Below are 23,442 nucleotides of genomic sequence, written 5' to 3' on the forward strand. Positions count from 1 at the left end.
TGGGAAGTCCAGACCGCCCGGTCCGGAGCAGAACTGTACCAGCCCGAGGAGCCCACCTCCGACTCCAAGTTCAGCAGCGGCAGCGGCGGAGCCGGGGGGGTCGGGGGGGCGCAGGGCTTCGGCCACTACCAGCCCCTGCACTGCGGCGAGGAAACCCCGTCTGCACCCACCAAGACCCTGCAGCCCTACCAGGTCCAGGACTACCACGCCGTCACCCCCGCCCAGCTGCCCCACCAGTGCAGCATCTGCAGCAAGAAGGTCTACAACCTCAAGGTGAGAACCGCTGGTCTGGCTGCTGTAGCCCCCCCCCCCACCACCACCACCACCACCGCCACCACTGCCAGTGCCGCCCTCTCACTGGACCAAAGCACCATGGGTACCAGGGTCAGCTCAAGGCTTGGACTCGGGACTGCAGGCGGTGATTGGGCTTAAATTCCTCTGTGGTTTTTCTCGGTAGTTTCCACAAACTCCGGTGGTTTGTTTGTCATTGCTGCGGATTAGAAGGCGTCTGATTGGTCCATGTGCTTTCAGGACTGGGACCAGCACGTGAAGGGAAAACTGCACCTGCAGAACAAGACGCTGTACACCACAGACAGGTGGGTGCTTTCACAGTAAACTCCCGGGAGTTCCCCTCAGCACCCCCCCCCTCCCAGGACCGCTTCCTAGTCCAGGACCGCCTCCTGGTCCAGGACCGCTTCCTGGTCCAGGACCGCCTCCTCCCAGGACCGCCTCCTGGTCCAGGACCGCCTCCTGGACTCGTTAGCACCTTGCACCTCTGGGAGGTTTTATGTCCCATTTTTGTGGGTGCTCGGTGCACAGCTGTCCCGAGGTCTGGGTGAACTGGAGCTGTGTCACCAGGGGTGGGGGGTGGGGGAGGGGGGGGGACAGGGGGCAGGGGGAGAGGCAGCTAAAATCAGCCCGCTGTGATTGTTGCAGCTCCGCAGGCGCAGCAGGCGCAGCAGCCGGAGCAGCCACTCACTACGCCGTCGCCGGCCCTGCTGATGGAGGTCTGAACTCCGCTGGGTCCAGCTCCATGGTCTACTCCAGCACCTGCCAAGGTAGGACCGCCTCCGCCGGGCCACCGCCGGGCCACCGCCGGGGTATCGACGGGGCCACGCCCCTTCCTGCTTCTCAAAGGCCAAAAAAATTGCAGAAAAGTCCCATTTCTGTTGCTGCTAGCTTTAGCAGCGGCGTGAACGCTGCAGTGTTGCTCCGTCTTCACTGGAGGTCACTGGAGGTCACTGGAGGTCACTGCACGATGTGTTGATGTGTCGCTGAGAGAAGAGGCGGAGCCGTGAGAGTCGCAGCTCCGCCCAAACTCCACCACAAAGCATTGCTTTGGGTTTTTTTCCAACTTGTGAAGGTTTATGACTTGGACAGCTGCTGCTGCTGCCGATGCTGCCGCCGCTGCTGCTGCCGCTGCTGCTGCTGCTGCAGTAAGCCAACACCAAGCTGCCGTCACACGGATCCGTCAGGCCAGATTATTAAGACAGCGGCTCAGGCCGAGAGTTTAGTAGTTTAAGTCCGACGAGCGAATCTGACCTCCTGAGTTACATTTTGTGGGGGGGGGTATTAATAACCGTGGCTTGTTGTCAAGTGCGCCCCCTCTGGCGAGAGCCAATCAGGGGTGACACCCGAGAGCCTCGCCGACACTCCGCTGGCGCAGTCCCGACGATGCTAGCGCGGCGCTAATAGCCGACGTCAAGCTAAAGACTTTTCATGACTTTTTCAAACACTTCCCAGTTGTTCCGGACGCCGACGGCCAGGAATGAAATCACTTCCTGATTCTTCCAAGCGCCGCTCGGAACGCCGCCGCCATCGTCTGGAACGTACCGGGCCCTCCGGACGGCTGCAGTGCCTGCGGGTCCCGTGCTCTGACAGTGAGACTCTGCTCTTTGTCTTTCAGATGCCCCCCCCCCAGGAGCGTCCAGCGCCTCCTGCTACGTGCCTGGTGTAGCCGTGACGACGTTCCCGCCCCCCCAGGAGCCCGGATTTGCTCCGCCTCCGTCGGGATCAAAGGTCTCTGCTTCTTTTTCTTTGGGATTAGCAGCAGTTTGCCCTCGGCTCAGGCGGCAAACCTCCGTGACGGAGTGACGCGGAGCAGCTGCAGGCGTAGTTCTGCTTGGTCACGTGACCGTGGCCATCCATACCCGACTCCGCCCACCGGGGGAGCGACCCGGTGGGAGTGAGAGCGGCAGGTTCTGCGTGTTCCTTTCTCACTGCCACACAAAAACCATTTGTCCTCGTAATTCACAAAGCTGTGTAATGAACCAGGATGGGGGGGCTTCTGGACCGCCTCCCGCCCCGCCCCCTGCTGACAGCTGCAGAGGGCAGGAGGCGGGCCCTCCAGGCCTCCACCAATCAGCTTCCACCCAGTCCGACAGGGCCACCAGGTGGTTTGATCAGCACCTTATGCCGCTGCCGCTCGACCCAACATTTGAATACAGGCGGCTGAAGGTCGGCTGAAGGTCGGCTGAAGGTCGGGTGAAGGTCAAGGGTGTCTGTCAGGGTGGAGCAACGACTGGGCCTCCAAACAGACTTGTGTACCTTTTGTGTTATTGTTGTCGCAAATGTAAAAATTTGAGAAAGTTGGAATTTGGTCTTCACCGACAGAAGGGGGGGGGGGTTGGTTTGAGACTAAAGAAAACCACTGAGTCCACTCGGTGCTAGCACGTTAGCATCTGAGACAAGAAAAGCCGGGTCCGTCTCACCGGACTGTAAGCTTGGAAACTCTCTGTGGAAACCATGTGGTGAGGGTCTTACTGAAGGGTTAGACCCTCACCCTGACCCCGACCCTGAGCCTGAGCCTGAACCTGACCCTGACCCTGACCCTGACCCCGACCCTGACCCTGAGCCTGACCCTGAGCCTGACCCTGACCCTGACCCCGACCCTGACCCTGAGCCTGAGCCTGAGCCTGACCTTGACCCTGAGCCTGACCCTGACCCCGAGCCTGACCCTCTCTAGCAGACCAGAACCCCGCCCTGAACCTCTTTGAGCGTGCTGAAACGCTGGCATTGTCTGCCAGGGTGCGAGTATTAAATATAATAGGTGGCAAAAGGTATTTGGAGCGTGACGGCCGCGTGTCTGAGAGGAGCTTCCTGATTGGCTGAGCAGCGTCACCGTCACAGAGTGGACGCTGCTGGAGCGCTGACAGCCGGCGCTGACACAGGAAACTGTGGCCTCTGGCGAGCAAGGCGACAATTAGAGCTGACAAAGCCGCTCAGCACCAGCAGCACCGGCAGCACCAGCATCCACACAATGCAGGGACACATAGCCAACACATAGCTAACACATAGCTAACACACAGCACACTGTGGTCACGCTGTGCTGATTTATTACACAACTCCACTTCCAACCGACTGAACCAGCAGAGACCAGTGGACCTGTCAGTCATCTCCCGTCAGGCCCGGCTGGGAGGTTGGACCAGCAACTCATCGCTGTCTGCTGATTGGATGAATTGGTGTGGTTGTGATATTGTAGACATTTTATAGCTGTGAAGAAGAAGAAGAAGAGCTCGGTTTGTTTTTCAACACAACTTTGTTGGACCTTCCCTCTCTCACACACACACACACACACACACACAAGGCTTCCAGTGGATCCCGGCCAGCTCCATTTGCTTCACTCGTCAATTTTGTTACAACAGCCTTTATTGTATGACAGGCAAAAATATTTATAGTCAGCGCTACAGGGGCTAATGTTAGCTTTAAAAACTCTCAAAGGGAGGGAGAAGCTTCATGAGGAAGAATGTGTGGCATGAAGACTCGTAAAGTGCTCTCAGAAAATGTCATCAAGTAAAAATATGTTTTATTATCATTATTGTTATTATCATTATTATTATTATTATTATTGTTATTATATTATCATTATTATTATTATCATTATTATTATTATTATCATTATCATCATTATTGTCATTATTATTATTATTATTATTGTTATTATTATTATCATTATCATTATCATTATCATTATTAATATTATTAATATTATTATTATTGTTATTATTATTATTGTTATTATTATCATTATTATCATTATTATTATTATTATTATTATTATTATTATTATTATTATTATTATTGTTATTATTATTATTGTTATTATTATCATTATTATCATTATCATTATTATTATTATTATTATTATTATTATTATTATTATTATTATTATTATTATTATTATTATTATTATTGTTATTATTATTATTATTGTTATTATTATGATTATTCTGAGCCAGTCATCCTTTGTGAACCCTTGTGTTTCAGTGCAGTAAAGGTAAAGAGGGGCCTCTACGCTGTAACATTGATGCAGTGGCTCTATGTCAGAGCTGATTGGCTCTCCCTTGGATCCAGCCAGCAGCCAATCACGGCGTCCCTGTGGCCCTCACAGTAGCTGCTGCGCTAACACAACTTAGTGGAGATAAACAGGGGATTACAGTGAACAGCCCGGACCCCCAGAGCCCCCCCCCCTCCCAGCGGCTCGGGTGTCCTGCTGGTGGTGAGCAGCTGGTAAGATGATCTGGGGGGGGCCGAGCCAGGAGAGAGTGGGGGGGGGGGCCGGGGGGGGGGGGTGCAGCGTCTCCAACACTGATCCTCAACTGCACAAACAAACAGACAAAGCGTCTTTAGGAGGGATCCCAGCTGCTGCGGCTGTTGACCTCTGACCCCTCCACGCACGGCCGAACCCAGGGGTCAGAGGTCGCCCTGGGGGAGTTTGGCTGAAACCCGTTGGGGCAGTTGGAGAGAAGGAAAAGCCAGGAAGTTGATTTGATGAAGAGCGGAGGAAGGAGAGCTTGGATCAGGATACAAACCATTGGTTCCTTTTAGCCAGATTAATCACTGACACACCATAGTTAACTGCAATTAATCGCATTTGGGATTTGCATGTTTGAAATTTCTGTCAGCAGGATGCGGTGTTGAAACATTAGCGCTGCAGCTTCAGGACCCCACTACGGGTGAGTGGGAGGGACAAAAGGGTTGCGCTCAAAATGCAATTCTAAATATTTGCCCTGTGTTTAATCTCAATGCGATTAATCTGTGTTAATACTCATAAAAATATAAAACATGACGCGTTACAACGTTGATGTCGTTCCTCTCGCTGCCTCTGCACCCATAGATTGAAACTGTGTGTTGCCTCACACTCATGGTGCCTACTGCCAACTGCTGTTGTGACGCTGAAGCTCCGCCCCCTCAGGTCAGACGCCCAGCGGAGACTGCTTCTCCTTGGTATTGCAGCAGCAGCAGGGTCATAAACAGTCTATTCCTGGAGCTGTTAATGGAGAGCAGCCTGCACTGACCTTCACGTGTCCACTGGTGGCTCTGAGCCTGCTAGCCTGCCAGACTGTTAGCCTGCTAGCTTGTTAGCCTGTTGGCTAACAAGCTCCATGGCTCTGGAGCCTGGAGGGAGTTCTGAGCTTGCTAGCCTGTTGGAGCCTAGTAGCCTGCTAGCCTGGTACACTGCTGCTCTGGTAGCCTGGTAGCCTGGTAGCCTGGTAGATTGGTAGTCTGGGTTATGGTTAACCCTAATCCTAACCCTAACCCTGGGGGGGAGTGGGGGGGGGTGAAGGGGGAAGCGGTGGTTCAGGACCTCCTCCCACCTGCCAGCAGGCGGAGAAGGGGTCACACCCTGGACAGGTCGCTGGCTCATTGCAGAGCCACATTAGAAAGACAGACACAGGTTAGCACGCTAGGCTCTCACCTACTTCCAACTTCATCTGGTCTTCATGTCTTTGGACTGTGGGAGGAACCTGGAGAACATGGAGAGCCTGGAGAACTTGGAGAGCCTGGAGAACTTGGAGAACCTGGAGAACTTGGAGAGCCTGGTGAACTTGGAGAACTTGGAGAACTTGGAGAACCTGGAGAACTTGGAGAGCCTAGAGAACTTGGAGAACCTGGAGAATTTGGAAAGCCTGGAGAACCTGGAGAGCCTGGAGAACTTGGAGAACTTGGAGAGCCTGGAGAACTTGGAGAACTTGGAGAGCCTGGAAAACTTGGAGAGCCTGGAGAACTTGGAGAACCTGGAGAACCTGGAGAACTTGGAGAACCTGGAGAAATTGGAGAACCTGGAGAACTTGGAGAGCCTGGAGAACCTGGAGAACTCGGAGAGCCTGGAGAACCTGGAGAACTTGGAGAACCTGGAGAACTTGGAGAGCCTGGAGAACTTGGAGAACTTGGAGAGCCTGGAGAACCTGGAGAACCTGGAGGAAACCAGGCAGACGGGGGAAAGATGCAGATTCCACCCAGCAAGGATCCAGGCCAGGACCTGGGGGTGCTGAACCAGCAACCTTCCCGCTGTGAGGCCACGGTGCAGTTGACTACTGTCACCACCGTGTGGTGTCGACCTCAGGTCCCTCACTCCTTTAGTCCAACACCACTTCCTGTCCAACTCCGTCCCAGCTGGGGTGGGGCGACGACTTCTTCTCGGAGGTCTTGTGGAGGCGGACCTCCTTCTTGTGGAGGTGTCCTCAGGACAGCGGCACACCTGGGACCATCCGTCAGTCCGTCCGCCAGACCAGCGAAAGAGGAGCAGAGTCGCCGGGGGGGCAGAAGAATGCAGCGGCAACGCAGCCGTGGCAGAGATATGAAATCTGGCTTCAGCCGCTTGGCTGCGCTCGGACCGCCGAGCTCAGGAGGAGGTCCGGAGGAGGTCCGGAGGAGGTCAGGAGGAGGTCCGGAGGAGGTCAGGAGGAGCTCAGGAGGAAGTGCGGAGGAGGTCAGGAGGAGCTCAGGAGAAGCTCAGGAGGAGGTTAGGAGGAGGTGCGGAGGAGCTCAGGAGGAGGTCCGGAGGAGATCAGGAGGAGCTCAGGAGGAAGTGCGGAGGAGCTCAGGAGGAGGTGCGGAGGCGGCAGCAGGTCGCGGTGATGTGGTTTGGAAGTCGGTGGTTGCAACGTGGTCGGAGGTGGAGGTGGAGGTGGAGGGGGTGGAGGTGGAGGAGGAGGAGGAGGTGGAGGTGGTGGAGGTGGAGGAGGAGGAGGTGGAGGGTGAAGTCATCGGTCAGAAGGAAAGAAGAGAGAAAGTTCACTTCATGTGTTTTCGAACATTGATGGAATTTCCAACTGAACAAAATCTCCTCTCCTGCTCCACTGCTTCGCTCCACTGGAAGTGTTAGAAGACAAACATCTGGTCTGGTGTGTGTGTGTGTGTGTGTGTGTGTGTCAGTCTTAGGGGGAATGTGTGGTCATTTTCTAGCAGTGAGTTTCATCTCGGCCAATGTGTCTGTTGCTGCTCCGGCGCTCCCATCCCTCCATCCAAGGTGCGAGCCGCTGCTTCGTTAGCGAGTTTGCGTCAGGTCAGGAGGTCAGGAGGTCAGGAGGTCAGAGGCTCCCGGCGGGCCGCTAAGCCCCCTGGTGGCTGGCAGCCCACCTGCCAGCCAGGAGGAGGGACTTGGACGAGCAGCAGAGTCTCCGGAGTCCAAGCAGAAATCATTGATTATCACCTGCAGCAGCAGCAGCAGCAGCAGCAGCGCTGCCAGGCAGGGCTCTGTTCAGCCACTCTGCACCAAACATAGATTTGACTGGGATGAACTTTATTGATCCCCAGGGAGGGAACTCATGTTGTTACAACAGCAATAGAGACACAAGATAGCAACAATAGCAGAAATAGCATCAACGGTAATTATAATAGATAATCATAAAAACCTAACAAATAAATACAGATCAAGATTAAATTAAAATTAATTAGATTAATGAATCTGATTAATGAATCTGATTAATTAGATTAATCTGCTGCTGCTTTGTTTGTTCTTATTCTTTGCTCGTCATCACAGAGAAATTTTGACAGCTGTCAGATTGTTTAGAAATGCAGTGTGTGTGTGTGTGTGTATGTGTGTGTGTGTGTGTGTGTGTGTGTGTGTGTGTGTGTGTGTGTGTGTGTGTGTGCAGTGTGATGGTGGCTGTGGCTCCTGAGTCTCTCTGTTCTCCAGCGCCCCCCTGAGGCTCCCTGAGGCCGCAGCAGCTGGAACACATTTCTTCCTTCCGGCTTCAGGTTCAGCGGCACTAATCTGTGTGTGTGTCCCCCCCCAACCCTAACCCCCCCAGGCCTTCTCTCCCAGGAAGTCGTCCTCGGCGGGTCGGGTGGTCCACATCTGCAACCTGCCTGAAGGCAGCTGCACGGAGAACGACGTGGTCCACCTGGGGCTGCCCTTCGGCAAGGTCACCAACTACATCCTCATGCGCTCCACACACCAGGTCAGTGCACACGAGGACACGCCCACTCACAGGGCTTATCTACATATACATACATATATATACATACATATGTATATATATGTATGTATATATATATATATATATATATAGTAGCAGCAGCAGCAGCAGCAGCAGCAGCAGCAGCAGCAGTAGCAGTAGCAGCAGCAGCAGTAGTAGCAGCAGAAGTAGTAGCAGCAGTAGCAGCAGTAGCAGCAGCCTGGTGACTGACCACCTTCTCTCCGACCAGGCCTTCCTGGAGATGGCCTACGTGGAGGCGGCCCAGGCCATGGTGCAGTACTACCAGCTCAGCCCAGCTACCATCAACAGCCAGAAGCTCCTCATACGCATGTCCAAGAGGTACAAGGAGCTGCAGCTGAAGGTGAGCAGCAGCAGCAGCAGCAGCAGCAGCAGAGACCTGCTGGAGGTTCCTCACCTCACAAGCTCACTGTCAAACTGTTCTCCTTCTCCTTCTCCTTCTTCTCCTTCTTCTCCTTCTTCTCCTTCTCCTTCTTCTCCTTCTTCTCCTTGTTCTTCTACCTCTCCTTCTTCTCCTTCTCCTTCTTCTTCTTCTTCTTCTTCTTCTTCTGTGGTAGAAACCAGGTAAAGACGTCCAGTCCATCATCCAGGACCTGAGTTCCCAGCGGGGGAGGGAGGAGCAGCAGGAACTGGAGCAGTGAGTCACAGCCACCAGGGCTTCCTGGATGAGTTCCCCACTAGTCTGAACCATGTGAAGCCTCTTCTCCATGGCCCGCACACAACAAGCACACAACAAGCACACAACAAACACACAACAAACACACAACAAGCACACAACAAGCACACAACAAACACACAACAAGCACAACAAGCACACAACAAACACACAACAAGCACACAACAAGCACACAACAAACACACAACAAACACACAACAAACTCATGCAGTAATATTTGCCACTGTTTCCTCAACACAACAGTTGCAGCAACACCAGGCAACCAGGCGTTAGCAGGAAGCTAGTATGTTCTTTGGGGGGAGGGTGTAAACAGCGGGCTAACCACGCAGCTTCCTGGAGTTGTGGTAGTTCATCATCACAGTGGGGGGGAGGAGCAGAATGACAGACACACTGACCCATCACCACGTCCTCTCCACCTGCAGCTACGCGCCCGAGCGAACTCGCTCGCGGAGCCCCATCAGCCGCTCGCTCAGCCCCCACAGCCCCTCCTACGCCCCCTGCAGCTCCGCCCACAGCCCCCAGGGGGCGTCGGGCCGGGCCCCCGACAGGGGCAGCAATGGCCTGGGCCCCCGGAGGAGCTCCTGGGACTGGAGTCCCGCCTCCCGCAGGCCAGAGGAGGAGCGGCAGAGCGGGAGGCCGGCCGAGCGCCGCGGGAGCGGGGCCAGGGACCGGCACCCCCGGGCCAGCCCCCAGGGGGCGGCCTTCGCCTCCTACCGCTGCTCCGACTCCGACTACCACCCGAAGGACAAAGCTCCGCCACAGAGGGCACCGTACCAGCGCCACCACGAGCCCAAGGCCAGGAGGAGAGGGGGCGGGGCCGGGGAGGGTGGGGGCGACCTCCACGACCCCCACGACCCCCACGGCCGCTCCAGGCACCAGCGTGACCACCAGAGCGGCCAGGAGGGGGCCCCGCGGCGCTCCCAGGACAGGGGGCGGAGCAAGAGGTGGAGCCACAGACACGACAAGACGGTGAGTTCCTCAGCGGGGTCATGTGACCTCTGAGTGACCTTACAACGACGTCAGCGGGGTCATGTGACCTCAGTGATGTCATCGCTTCCAGCTGCTGTGATACCAGCTGTGTCCTCCATCGCCCCCTGCTGGCACTGCACAGGGGCTTCACCAGGTTGTCCTGGTGTCTGAATCCTGAGGCACCATATCAGCGTTTCTCAACTGCTGGCCTGTGACCCACAAGTGGGTCAGGGCACTCTTTAATTGGGTCGCTTCATGGGTCACCGTCTCTTTGTATCTAAAATAAAAAAGGGGGGAATTTAAAACATATCAGAACCAGAACCAGAATCAGAATCAGAATCAGAACCAGAATCAGAACCAGCTTTCTTGGCCCAGTTTGTGCTGCCAAACAGGGAATTTGACTCCAGTTTCTCTTGATCTCACTGCTTGGGTGAAAAACAAAAACAACACAACAGGAAGTAAACAGTAAAGAGTAAACAAGTAAATATATATACAAGTATACATAATATATATAGATAAATAACATGTATAGATATAGATATATAGATACATGCTGGAATATTTCTGCAGTGTTTATGGAGGAAATGTTGCCGTCTGTTTTGCAGGACTTGAATCCTTTCACAAAGTGGCCGTTTAACATTTTAATTTCTGTGGAATAAACTTGGGAGGACCTCCAGCGGTTGAGAAGCAGCGCCTGCAGAGGGCGCCAGTGGGCGGTCTGGACCTCAGTGTGTCTCTGGTGTGCTTTCTCCAGGACCGTCCGTCCAAGGAGAAGTCAGCGTCGCCGCAGGACCGACCGACCGCAGCAGAGCTTCCGTCAATCGGCCTGATGATTGGTTCCCAGGCCAAGGAGGAGCAGGAGGCGGCGGTGCAGGAGAAGCAGCTGGAGGAGGAGGAGGAGGTGCTGGGCGAGGCCGAGGAGGAGGAGGAGGAGGAGGACGGCTGGTACCCCAACAACATGGAGGAGCTGCTGACCGTGGACGAGGTGGGAGAGGACGACTCCATCACCGAGCCAGACCTGCCGCAGCTGGAGCAGCAGCAGGAGCAGCAGCAGGAGCAGCAGAGGGAGCAGCAGTGGGAGCAGCAGCAGGAGCAGCTCGCTGCAGCACCACCGTCCGGCCTGGAGGTGCAGGACGAGGAGCAGCGGGTGGAGCAGACGTGCGAGGAGCTCACAGACGACTCCTCGAAGACGCCCCGGGCCGAGGGAGCGGCAGCAGCCGCCGCCTCCACCAACCACGTCCATGAGAAGCTCCAGGGGGCGGAGCCACCTGCTGCCCCGCCGGCTCCGCCCGGCGAGGAGCTGCAGAAGCTGAAGGAGCTGAAGCTGGAGGAGGAGGGTTTGGAGGAGGAGCGGGTGAAGACCAGGGAGGAGGAGTCGGCCCAGGAGCGCCACCCCATGGTGGTGGACAGGAGCAACAACCAGAGGGAGGAGCTGGAGGTGGAGCAGATGGCAGGAGCAGCCAGAGCGCCGCAGAAGGAGAGCAGCAGTAGTCTTAAGAAAGGTTGGACCTCCTCTCACCACCAGGAGAACCTTCACCTCCGTCCTGAGGGTCCCAGCACAGGAACAACGGTCCAGAAAGCTAAATCTAGTGGGCCTTCATAATCCTGGTTTTTATTTGGAGATGAACGAACCCAAATCAACTCGAGAACTCCAGAAAACAGCACATTTAGCCCTGTGTTTGCAGCCGCCTGCTAAAACTGAAGCTTTGTTGGCCTTCAACTAGTTTGGAAGGAGATTAAAAAAAAAACAAACAAACAAGGGCATCTCAGGGGGTGGAGCCAAGTCCTGGGTGGGCAGTTGTGGGAGGGGTATCAGTGCCCTTTGTGACATCACAGATATCTGATTGTGTTTGAGTGGAGCTGATGCTAATGGATCAACTGGCTTTCAAATCCAGTGATTATTTAGCATCTGACAGGATCTTTAGGAATGAATGTTAGATATCATTTATAATATTTACATAATGTGGGAAATGATTGCATTTCTCCATCCTGGTCCCGCTCATCTTTTCTCTGCTGGCCAATAATCATCATCAGTAACCTCAAGTCTGTGTGTCGTTGGCAGAGATCGAGGCTCCGTCGCCGTCCCGCGAGCAGGACAGAGCCGTCAGCGAACACAGCATTCCACTGGGTGAGTGGCTAACGCTAACGCTAACGCTAAGGCTGAGTTCTGGGTTGGAAGAGTGTCGCTGTCGAGGGGAGGCGGAGCTGTCAGAGCCCTGCTGGCTCTCACTATTGGAAGCACGATGGAGATGTTGATGAGCTGGATGTCACATTTGTTTGTGGAATCATCTGGAACGCAGCTGTCTTGAGCTTCACCTGCTCGTTAGCCTGAGCAGCTAACTGTTGCCTTCACTGACCGTCACCTGCTCGCTAGCCTGAGCAGCTAACTGTTGCCTTCACTGACCGTCACCTGCTCGCTAGCCTGAGCAGCTAACTGTTGCCTTCACTGACCGACAGGAGTGGAGTTCATCGTGCCGCAGACAGGCTTCTACTGTCAGCTGTGCCGACTGTTCTACAGCAGCGAGGACGCAGCCAAGACCACACACTGTCGCAGCACAGTGCACTACAGGAACCTGCAGGTACACACACACAGGCCAGAGATGAGAAAGTTGAGGGTGTGTTGAGTTTGGGACGTCCTGCACTGCCCTCTGCTGACCATGGCAGCAGCAGCAGCAGCAGCAGCAGCCACTTCCCACCGGATCACATCTGACAGCTGTGCTGTCTGTCAGCCCCCCCCCCCCACCACCACCACCACCACCTGTGTGTGTGTTTGCTGTGTACAATTCACTTGTGTTGTCTGATTGTTTTAGCATCAGGCTACATACTGTAGCTTTGGTCAACCACTTTACATTGCACGTCATCAACATGCAATAAGATAAACATGGATATCAAGCATCATGCAGATAACTGTCGATAACCACACTGTTCACAGCATGTAAATATCTTGTGTCTGTCATACTCTGTTGCCGTAATTAGCAAATTTCCCCAGTGTGGGATTAATAAAGGCGTTCCATTCCATTCCATTCCATTCCGTTCTTGTGGAGCTACAGTTACAGTGAAGCGCTGCTTGGCATGAAGACACTGGAATGTTTCTGTCTAAGGAAAAACAAAACAAACAGCAAGATTGTCCGTGTCGCTGCAGTGAGTGGTGAAACTACTCACCCAGAGGTGACAAACTACCGTGTAATCAGATTGTGGTGCCTTCACTCCCCCCCTCCAGAAATACTTGATGCAGCTGGCGGAGGAGAGCCTGTCAGGGGCCCAGCTGTCCGGGGACGGCAGCGCCACCTGTGCTGACTGAGGGGAACTCTCATGGCTCGGGCCCCGACCTCTGACCCCCCACCCCTGACCCCTGACCCGTGACTGCAGCGCGTCAGCGACGTCTTCCTCCTGCGTTATTAAAGCGTCTCTGAGTTCCTGGGTATTGAATATTTGCGTGTGATGGAAGTGGATTGTTTTTCATTTGGAGACGGCGATGCACACTCGGTGTTTGTTTGTTTTTTGTTTTTTTCTAACTGCCTTGCGGGACAACAATGTGAAAGAGTCGCTGCGTTCATGTCGAGTGTGTTGCTGGAAATAAAAAGATGAGTACGCAGCCGCCCGACACGGAGCGCTGCAGCGGGACTCGGCTCCTGAGCTGAGGGAGAATCTCAGGTTTGTTGCAGTCGATGATTTGAAGATTTTAAAATGATGAGTGCAGAACATTTCATTTTTTTTTTTTATTATCAGGGACTTTTGAAATTGTCTTTCTTTATCTCGTGCAATGCAATCGGTGTCATTTTAAAAACAATGTATGTTTTTACAGTGAGGAAGACAAGAGGACGATGTGTGTGTGTTCTCTGTTGTGTGTTGTGTTGTGTTGTTTAGATCCCAGCGGTGGCCTTAAATACACCTTGGAACACAAGGAGCACTGGACCATGCCTTTAATTTATTGCAGTGAAAGCAGCTGCGCTTCACTGGATGGTAATCTGATGGGTGGGATTATCGAGACATACTGTGAATACGGACGCTCTGAGCTCACTTGCCACTGTTGTTGTATCGTTTGACAAAACTTTCCATATTTTTTTTTGGTCAATTAAAAAAACTTTGAACCATTTTAACCTCGTTTCAGCTTTATTGCTCCTCCCAAAACGAACCCCTGCTGGCTTCACTCTGCTGCATTTGCATTGTGTTGGCTTTATGCTAGGAGTTGGTTGAAGGTCGTTCTTTAAGCGTCTCATTTTGACTGCAGTCGTTTGGGAATGTTATAAAATAGCTCCCCCTAGTGTCCAGGTGTAAAAGAAAAAAGTTGGGGGGGGGGGGGGGGGAAACATGACAGCAAAATGTCAGCAAATTTTAAACATTTTAACAAAGTATTGCGTTAACCCCCCCAGCATTCGAGGTTCACTTTTAGCTAGCTCGATATTTATCTTACTGCTGTTTAGACAGATATGAGTTTTATTCACCTTGAAATAAGCGATAAAGACAAAGACTACAAAACGACTGCTTTGGTTTGGCTGAATATAGAAGTGCATTGCGTCATATTCACGGCGCGAGCTGCAACTTGCTGACATGAAAAATGAGCGAAGGTTTACAACCAATGAGTTATCTTCGAACATTCGACACGGAAGCGCTGAGCTGCTCTAAATTCGTATTCAAATTGTCGAATTTTGTCCATGTGACCAATAAAGTTCTTGAATCTTGAATCTTGAACGTCTGTCTACGTGGAGAACCTCTGAGCTCCGGTGTCCGACAGGTGGCAGCACTCGGACGAGGCGGACGGACTCCGAGGAGAACATACGAGAAGAAAGTCAGCAGGTGGGACGGTCGAATGTCATTGGCTGCTGGCTCTCAAAAGCTGCCACGCCTCCAGCCAATGGCGCAGTCAAAACAGAGTGCCATGTGACCTGGTTGCTGGGCAGACGGATGGAGATCAAAACAACAGAACTGACAAGCCTCTCAGCCTCGCACGCGCGCGCGCGCACACACACACACACACACAAAGCGCACAGCGGATCCTCATTGTGTCGTCGACCCAGTGGAACCAGCCGAACCAGACGGGACCGGTCCGCAGTGTGTCGGCTGGACTCTCGACTTGTGTACTGGTATGATGAAACATTACCGCTTTACCACTGAGTTTGCTACCAAGCTAGCCTGCTAGCCAGCTAGCCTGCTAGCGGCTCCCTGCAGTTGGAAGTAGATGATTATGATCTTTCAAGCAAATGGGTCTTTGTATTATTGTCAGAAATAAGTTGTCGCTAAACTGGTACGTATGCGCATGTGCAGTAGTTTCATATTGTTTATCGCTGCTGGTGTGATGATAATCATAATAGATTTGATTTATTGCGCACTTTGAGCAAATCTCAAAGTGCACAGTAGTAAAAAGCTAACGTTGCGCAGCTCTGGGCTGCTAACGTTAGCCATTGTTTACTAACAGTGACCGTGAATGAATGGAGGGGGAGGGGTTAGTAAGTTGTGTGTGTGTGTGTGTGTGTGTGTGTGTGTGTGTGTGTGTGTGTGTGTGTGTGTGTGTGTGTGTGTGTGGGCGGGGGGGGGGGGGTGTGGCTTGTCTGGACTTGTTTGTTCACTTCTGTTCACTTCTCCCTCTCGTTGCTGCAGGTGTCATTTGGAGAGTTCTAGTTTTATTTTTCTATATTTTGTTATTATTTCTACCCTCCTCCTCCTGTGTGTTCGCTCGGAGTGAGACAGTGGAGTGGGCCCCGGTGTGAATCATGGCCACTGACTGCGAGGCCTGGCTGAACGCCAACCCTGTGGGTGAGTGAGCAGCTCTTTAAATTGTCCCACCACTGCACCGCACTGCACACTGCTTTGTTTAGTTGTGTTGTTCCTCCCTCAACAGGAAGTGACTTCCTTCCTTCTTGCTGCGTGTCTGTTTTGAGTGTTGATGTCACTCCGCTGCTGCTGGTCACACACTGCCAGACCCACTGCAGCAAATCCAGCGCAGGCAGGCAGGCAGACAGGCAGGCAGACAGTGTTACTGTTGTGACTGCTGATATTTTAGAGCTTGGTGCTCTGACTGTGTGTGCACCATACTATGAACTGATTGGCTGATGAATGATTGTGCAGCTGAGAAACTGAACTTCCTTCAGCGTCTGCCTGCCTGCCTGCCTGCCTGTCTGTCTGTCTGTCCATCTACCTACACGAGCTGCTTCCTCCAGAGCGTTGCCAGTGAATGCGGGGTCATCGGTGAAACAACAGTGTTTGAGCGTTCAGATGACGGTGTGTCTCCACCAGTGTGCAGTCTGCAGTTTGACTGTCACCCAGTTAAAGCGCAGACGTGCTGTTGGATCTCAGTACGTATGGTTACCAGACCCAGTCAGTAGGACTGGACCAGGTCCACCGTCTGGACCCTGGTGGAAGTGAGAAGGCAATCCTGGAATCTCAACCTGACCTTTTTCATGTCCCCGGGGGTCAAAGGTCACACGCTCTACAGATTAAAAGTTAGGGGCCGTGCGATAAATCCATTATTTTGAGTTTTAAGTTCAGGTGAAAATGGAGGTTTTATTGAAACACACCTCCGACGCTCTCCACTGCACTCCTGCAGTTCACAGTGGGCTCTGACATCACAGCATGGCGGGCCAAGAGGGAGGAGGAGTTTGTTATTGCGAACTACCCAACGTACTGCAGCAGCACCTCCACCAGAGGCCTGCTGCCCAGTGGGGAACGGGTTGCTGACCGTTGCTCCCTCCGCAGTTTACAACATTACGACCCACTGTCAAGCACTGCGCACTGGCTGCTGGTAGCTCGTATAGAGCCACTGTACAGTGATTCACTCCTAACCCTACCCTAACCCTAACCCACTGTCAAGCACTGCGCACTGGCTGCTGGTAGCTCGTATAGAGCCACTGTACAGTGATTCATTCCTGATTAAATCCATCCTGCACTGTGATTGTTGTGTAAACAGATGTTCAGTGAAAAGACTCGGATGCAACCTCAACAGTCAGCTGACTCCTGCAGTTCAAACTACGGCAACCGTGCACTTTATTGAAACCCTATGTTGAGTTACCGAGGACTGGTTCTAAGCGGGGTGGAAATGAATCCATTGAAATCATACATTGGATTTTTCTGGGGGATTTGTTTTTGCGCCGGGTCGCCCTGGCCCGGTCGAAAGCCGTCTCGCTTGCACTTGGTGAACTGTGATGAACTGTGACCTGGTCCAACAGAGTCCGCGGACCCGAGCGACTCCTTTGGGTCCGAGGACGAGGATGGCAACAAGAACCCGAAGGAGATCAACGGTAACTGGCTGAGCGCCGCCCCCCCCGCCGGCGCCACCGCCACCTCCAGCCTCCAGGAGGCCCGGCTGAGGGCCAAGGCCAGGCGGCGGCTGAGGAAGACCTCGTCCAGGGACTCCGGTCGGGGAGACTCCCTCAGCGACACCGGGGACGGCCTGCGGGGAACCCCGGCGCCCCCTGGCAGCCCCAAGAGCAAACTGCTGGACAGGAAGTCCCGCCACGGCAAGGGGAGGGGCCTGCCCAAGAAAGGTGGGCTCTTCTGGACATCAATCAATCAATCAATCAATCAATGACTTATTGACTAGATGTGATAGAAAGTGTGTGTTTAGTGTCTGTGTGTTAAATGTGGGTCTTTGGGTCTTGATGAAGAGGAAGCACTGCTGATGGTCCTGAGAGTCCGCCTGTGGAGAACCACTGCATGAGGATCTTGATGGACAGATGGACCTGATAATGATGAAAGACACTGCACTGAATCAGCAGTGGTGTTGCTGAAATGAATCAGAAGTGAACCAGGAGTTGTGGTTGTGGGTTGGCTGTTGGAACCACTGGCTGCTTCCACTGCTTTTCATGTGGTTGATTCTCCTACTGGAGAGTCAGTGCAGCATCCCTGGTCCTGGTCCTTGGACCACCTCACCAGTGGTCTCCACACTATCAGCTGGTGCATGCAGGTCATTCAGAAGCTGCTGCACTGTGGCTTCACAGGGGTCAGACGATCAGCTGGATCGTCTTTCTTCTGAGCAGCTGCTCCTGGAAGCCTGCTGGACAGAAGAATGCTTCCTCTGCGGAGGGAATGCCAGTGCTGCAGTGCTGTTATTCCCAGAGCTGGAAATTCACATGTATCAGTATCTACCGCTGACGTCCTGGTCCGGTGACCACCAGAGCCTCACCTGGTCTGTGGTGCTCCATGTCTTTCCAGGAGGAGCTGGAGGTAAAGGTGTGTGGGGCCGCTCGGGGGAAGTGTACGGGCCGGAGCAGGTGGATGAGAAAGACCCCAACTATGACGAGGCTCAGGTAAGACGGTGATGACATCACCGGACCATCAACACCTGTCACACCTCGTGAACCAGCGTCCGCTGCAGGGACCAGCCACAACACATGGTGTTTGGAGGTTACTTCCAGTTAGTTCTGGTGGGTTCTGGTGGGTTCTTCCAACGGCAGTGCGAAGCCACAGGAACCACGGAGACCAGTGAAGACAGGAAGTGATGCGAGCGCAGCAGAGTGCCACCTCCTGCTAATGCTGCGCGTTAACGTTTACAACATGTTTGTGAAGTGTGAACTGATGATGTCACTTCCTACTCGGCGAGGCTACGTCGCTACCGCTAGCCAGCTAATTTCCCCTCCGGTCTTTTTCAGCCTGCGAAACGATGAGGACGTTTCTCTTGGTGCAAAATGCATATGTATAAAAATATATTGTAATTATTTTTATTACGGTACAGCCGTGTACGTGTGTATTTCCAGTGGTTGCATTCTGTATGATACAACCCAATGTAAAGATGTGGAGGTGGAGCTGGTTGGGCTGATATGTGTTGTTGGGTGTCGTCTTGTGGTTAATGTTGTGGGTCTTGGTTTGCTGTCAGTGTGGTGCAGTGTGGTTGTGCGGTGGGGAATGTACGTTGTGAATAACTGACAGTGGAACCCGGGTTCCCAGGAGAACTGCGTGTACGAGACGGTGGTGCCCCCGCTGCAGGAGGGGGACTTCGAGAAGACGGTGGCCCCTATCGTGCAGGAGTACTTTGAGCACGCTGAAGCCAAGGAAGTGGCGGTGAGTGTAGTTGTAGTTCATCCTGCACCCTAAGCTGGACTTTCAAGAACTTTTATGAACCGTACTCCTCCTCCTCCTCCTGCAGGAGCAGCTGGCAGAGCTCAACCTGGGTCCCCTGAGGAGCCAGGTGGCCTCCCTGGCCGTGGTTCTGGCCCTGGAGGCCAAGTCCAGCCAGAGGGAGCTGACGTCGCGACTGCTGGCCCAGCTGGTTCCCTCCGTGCTGTCCTGCTCTGACCTGGAGACCTCTCTGGACCAGTTACTGCGAGAGCTGCCTGACCTGGTGCTGGACACCCCGGGGGCCCCACAGGTCAGTGTACCACTGGACCACTGGACCAGGGTCATTTTGTCGAATTAACAAGCAAGAAAACAAGATCCATTCCAAGTTCCTTCTCGATAGTTAGTGTCTGGTCTCCATCCTGCAGTTGATCCAATGGATCCTGATGCAGTGGATCCTACTGCAGTGGATCCTGCTGCAGTGGATCCTGCTGCAGTGGACCCTGCTGCAGTGGATCCTGCAGTAGATGCCTTCCCAGGCAGCCTGGTCTGGCTCTCTATTCTTGATCCTGCAGTGGATCCTGCAGTTGATCCCACCCAGTGGTCTAGTGTGGTCCCTGGCAGTGTGAGTGCTGCTGATGTGATCTCAGTCTCTTTCAGTCCTCCAGACACCAGGTCTACACCTGGTCTACACCTGGTCTACACCAGGTCTGAGGCCTTTGTTTGCTGGAGCTCTCAGAGTGCACACTCAGCACTGACCGCTCAAAGACCCCAACACACACACACACACACACACACACACACACACACACACACACACACACACACACACACACACACACACACATCATTGTCTGCCTGGGACATCCCAGCTGGCCCCTCCCTCACTGCTCTCTGATGGTTTTATTAAATCTCCATCAAGCCTCTACAAGGTCTCTCTCTCTCTCTCTCTCTCTCTCTCTCTCTCTCTCTCTCTCTCTCTCCCTCTCTCTCCACCTTCTTGAACGCCCCCTGCTTGGTTGGGGGAAATGCAGAAAAGGCAAAAAAAAACAACAAAAAGCATGAAAACAAAGCGAGAGAGAAAACGGGCCAAACAAAGCAGAGTGATGAGCTGCAGGTTTGTGGAGGCCAGCAGGAGCCAGTGAGCTGACAGCACGCAGTAAACAGGCAGTTACAGTGTGTGGGTGTCGGGAGGGCTGAGTAGGAGTAGGAACACACTGACGGTGAGTGTGTTCCTACTGGTTAGAGTGAAGGCGGCTGCTGAGAGCGCCTCCTCTGTGTTCCTCTGTGCTACTGCAGAGCTCCTGACAGAGAAAATGACCAGAGTTTGAGACCTATGTGACCTACAGAGACAACTGTGTGTAATGTGACAACTTCCATGATTAACTCCTCGTCCTTGAAGTCAAGCAGGAGGAAGCAAAGGTCCAGACGGTCGGTGTGTGAGGCGAGTCCTTGACGCTGGTCTCTCTGGTCTCTGTGTGAACAGCTGGTGGGCCAGTTCATCGCCCGGGCCGTCCTGGACCAGATCCTGCCCAGGAGCTACATCGAGGGCTACAAGGGCAGGGTGGACTGCGAGTGGGCCAGGTAGGCAGCCGCAGCAGTGCCCTCTGGGGGTTCCACTGGGGAGCACTGGGATTATAATCTGTCCACTGCAGTCGGATCACTGCTAGTGAGCAGGAATCACCTTAGTGCTGTGAGTTGTGTTGCGTGTGGGCCGGAGTGTAAAGCAAAGCTGTGTGAGTGGACCAACACGGACTGACAGTAGACTGACAGTATGCCTCAAAGGCACCACCTAGTGGCCAAGACACTGCAGTTCAAGACACTTTTATCTAACGTCTATGTGAATTGGGGGTGGGCGTTTGTCTGTGTGTGTTGGTGGGGAGGGGTGGGTCCGTATGGGGTGTGGGGAGGGGCAGTGTTCTTCTTATTATTATTATGATCTTTCTTTGTTTGGCTTTGTTTTGTTTTATGTTGTTAAGCACTGTGTGTTGCACATGTTGTATGAGCAGTGCTGTATAAATAAAGTTTATTATTATCATTATTATTATTATTATTATTATTATTATTATTATTATTATTATTAATAAGAATGTCCCCCCCTCCCCCCTCCAGGGCGGCCCTGGACCGGGCGGCGGTCCTGCTGAAGATGAGTCTGGGGGGACTCCGCATAGACAACCACTGGGGGTCTGGTGGAGGCCTGAGGCCACTCACACTGCTCATCAAGGAGGTGAGCCATCATCATCATCTTCATCATTAATCTTCATCATCGTCATCAATTATCATCATTACCTATCATCAATATCCTCAATCATCAATCATCATAATCATTGATCACCCGTCTGGACAGCGCTGCACAAATCTGAACACCATGTTAATTCAGGTTGACGCTGCTGGTTCCTCTTCTTCCACTGCTGCCAGTCTTTCATCCCCGCTTCAAATCTACTTTCAACCTGAAGACCTCTGAGTCACGCTTGTGCAAGATGTCAACTGAGCGGAATGCCGTGAGTGGGTCTGCGAGAGTCTGCTGCTCTGACTGCTGCCTCCTTGTGTTCAGATGAACCTGCTGCTGAGGGAGTTCGTCCTGTCCGGAGACCCGGAGGAGGCCCAGCGCTGCCTGCGGGACCTGGAGGTCCCACACTTCCACCACGAGTTCGTCTACGAGGTCCGCAGACTTCCAGCGCTTTGCCTTTAGAGTACAGTAGAGTAGAGTAGGAGTAGAGTAGAATACAGTAGAGTAGAATACAGTAGAATACAGTAGAGTAGGAGTAGAGTAGAGTAGGAGTCTGCGTGAAGCGGCCGAGGTGGATGATGGTGCGTGTGCGTGCTCCTCCAGGCCATCGTCATGGTGCTGGAGTCCAAAGGAGAGAAGACCTTCTCCATGGTCCTGCAGCTGCTCCGCTCTCTGGCCGACTCCTCCGTCATCACGGGAGACCAAGTCAGAAGGGTGCGGCGCCCCCGTGTGTCTGCCTCCTGTATTGCAGGGTATTTATCCAGCAGGCAGTTGACCTTGACCCTGGCGTTGTTGTCTCTGCCCCCCCTACAGGGCTACGACAGAGTCTACACGGACGTGGCCGACATCAACATCGATGTGCCCAGGGCTTACTCCATCCTGGAGCAGTTTGTGGAGCAGAGCTTCATCATCGGCATCATCGACGCCAAGTCGAGAGACGACTGCCCGTGTCGGTAGGAGTGCCCTTCATCACCGTCTTCATCAGGGGTCCACACCTGATGCCCAGACCAGTAGCGGGTATCCATACCTGATACAGGTATCCATCAGGTATGGATACCCGCTACTGGTATGGGAATGGGTACTGATAATGGTATTGGTACCCATACCCTTACCAGTGTTGGGTATCGATACCGATACCAGTATCGATACAGACACTGATACTATTATTGGGTATTAATACCAATACAGATACCAGTATCAGGTATTGATACCTGATACTGGTATGGGAATGGGTATTGTTAAGGGTATGGATACCTGTACCAGTATCGATACAGATACTGTTGCTATTATTGGGTATCAATACCAAGACAGACACCAGTATCGGCTACCGATACCGCGGTTGAGTACTCTACTCGCACCCGTAAAATACGTGCTGATACTGTGAGACTGATATCAGTTGTATGTGTGTGTACCTGACAGTAATGTGTGTTTGCACTGCAGTAAAACTTGAAAAACCTACTGAGGAATGTTGTTCAAATAACACAACATTGATTCTGCAATGTGCAACGGCCTTTTGCAGTACTCAGTATCGGTACGGATGAGTACTGAAGTGTGCGTTACTCTACTGGCTCTGTATTGCAGTGGTATGGGTGCATCCCTGTTACTCGTGTCCTGCTTTTTAGTAGTTGTTCCCCCTGCTGACCTCTGGTGACCCCTGGTGTTGCCTCCTCAGGGGCCGCAAGAGGTTTGTGAGCGAGGGCGACGGAGGCGCCGTCAAGGTGGAGAGCTGCTGAAGAGCCCCGCTGCCGTGCCACAGAGTGCAACTCAGCTTTTCTTGTCTAGTGTCCAAACCAGTGGGGCCACTGCGATCCCACTGCGATCCCACTGCGATCCCACTGCATCACTCTGAAGAATGAACCTTGGGGAAGCAGAGCTGCACTGACGCAGTGGAACTCCAGTAGAATCACCGTCTCCATGGTCTCTCATCCCAACATCAGCTGGAACCTCCAAGTGCCACACCCCCCACTGTCACTCCCTGGTTCTGTACCAGGAGCTCTGCACTGCACTGCCACTCTTCCCTGCAGCCCTCCATCCCCCCCTCTGTGTCTTCTAGACAGCTGTGTGTGTTTTCTACCCTTTAACTTCCACCAGGGTGATGATGTCAGTATTGAAGGCGTGGCTCGGGCTGGGCAGTGCAGTGCAGTGCAGTGCAGTGCAGTGCAGTGCGGTGCAGTGCGGTGCAGTGCAGACGGACGGCAGAAGAAGAGAAGCAACCCCCTGAAGGCCGGAGACTTCACGGCAGAGTCTTTATTTTTGTATAAACTGGAGGAAGAGTGGCGTGTGTGCAGTTTGACCGCTGACTGCTCCTTCTGCATTAAACCATGACTGAGTCGACCCAGGCTGCTGCACTGACTCAC

At 53.1% G+C, this 23,442-nt stretch overlaps 2 protein-coding genes across 2 annotated transcripts in view; both read left to right on the top strand.

Moving 5' to 3' along the window:
• rbm20 (RNA binding motif protein 20) overlaps positions 1-13,193 on the top strand; it is a 32,784-nt gene extending 19,591 nt beyond the window's left edge. The window contains exons 2-13 of the mRNA XM_076048319.1: positions 1-273; positions 532-596; positions 937-1,157; positions 1,907-2,019; positions 8,037-8,186; positions 8,434-8,565; positions 8,780-8,859; positions 9,321-9,867; positions 10,622-11,369; positions 11,930-11,995; positions 12,325-12,446; positions 13,088-13,193. The exon at positions 1-273 is cut by the window's left edge and continues 649 nt beyond it. Of these exons, the coding sequence (XP_075904434.1) occupies positions 1-273; positions 532-596; positions 937-1,157; positions 1,907-2,019; positions 8,037-8,186; positions 8,434-8,565; positions 8,780-8,859; positions 9,321-9,867; positions 10,622-11,369; positions 11,930-11,995; positions 12,325-12,446; positions 13,088-13,168 (2,598 nt within the window). The 3' untranslated portion in view covers positions 13,169-13,193. The remainder of the gene's footprint in view (positions 274-531; positions 597-936; positions 1,158-1,906; positions 2,020-8,036; positions 8,187-8,433; positions 8,566-8,779; positions 8,860-9,320; positions 9,868-10,621; positions 11,370-11,929; positions 11,996-12,324; positions 12,447-13,087) is intronic.
• A 1,565-nt stretch (positions 13,194-14,758) lies between these two features.
• Positions 14,759-23,417, top strand: pdcd4b (programmed cell death 4b). Its single transcript, XM_076048310.1, has 12 exons — positions 14,759-14,951; positions 15,466-15,621; positions 17,031-17,348; positions 18,016-18,110; positions 18,748-18,861; positions 18,947-19,168; positions 20,342-20,439; positions 20,968-21,082; positions 21,410-21,517; positions 21,689-21,799; positions 21,899-22,038; positions 22,758-23,417. The coding sequence occupies exons 2-12, from the start codon at positions 15,579-15,581 to the stop codon at positions 22,816-22,818; spliced, it is 1,425 nt and encodes a 474-aa protein (XP_075904425.1). The 5' UTR covers positions 14,759-14,951; positions 15,466-15,578; the 3' UTR covers positions 22,819-23,417.
• Positions 23,418-23,442: the final 25 nt, after the last annotated feature.

The sequence above is a fragment of the Nelusetta ayraudi genome, unplaced genomic scaffold (assembly GCF_046127955.1).
Source record: "Nelusetta ayraudi isolate G7.1 ecotype Tasmania unplaced genomic scaffold, CSIRO-AGI_Nayr_v1 ptg000099l, whole genome shotgun sequence".
In the NCBI taxonomy this organism is placed as follows: Eukaryota; Metazoa; Chordata; class Actinopteri; order Tetraodontiformes; family Monacanthidae; genus Nelusetta; species Nelusetta ayraudi.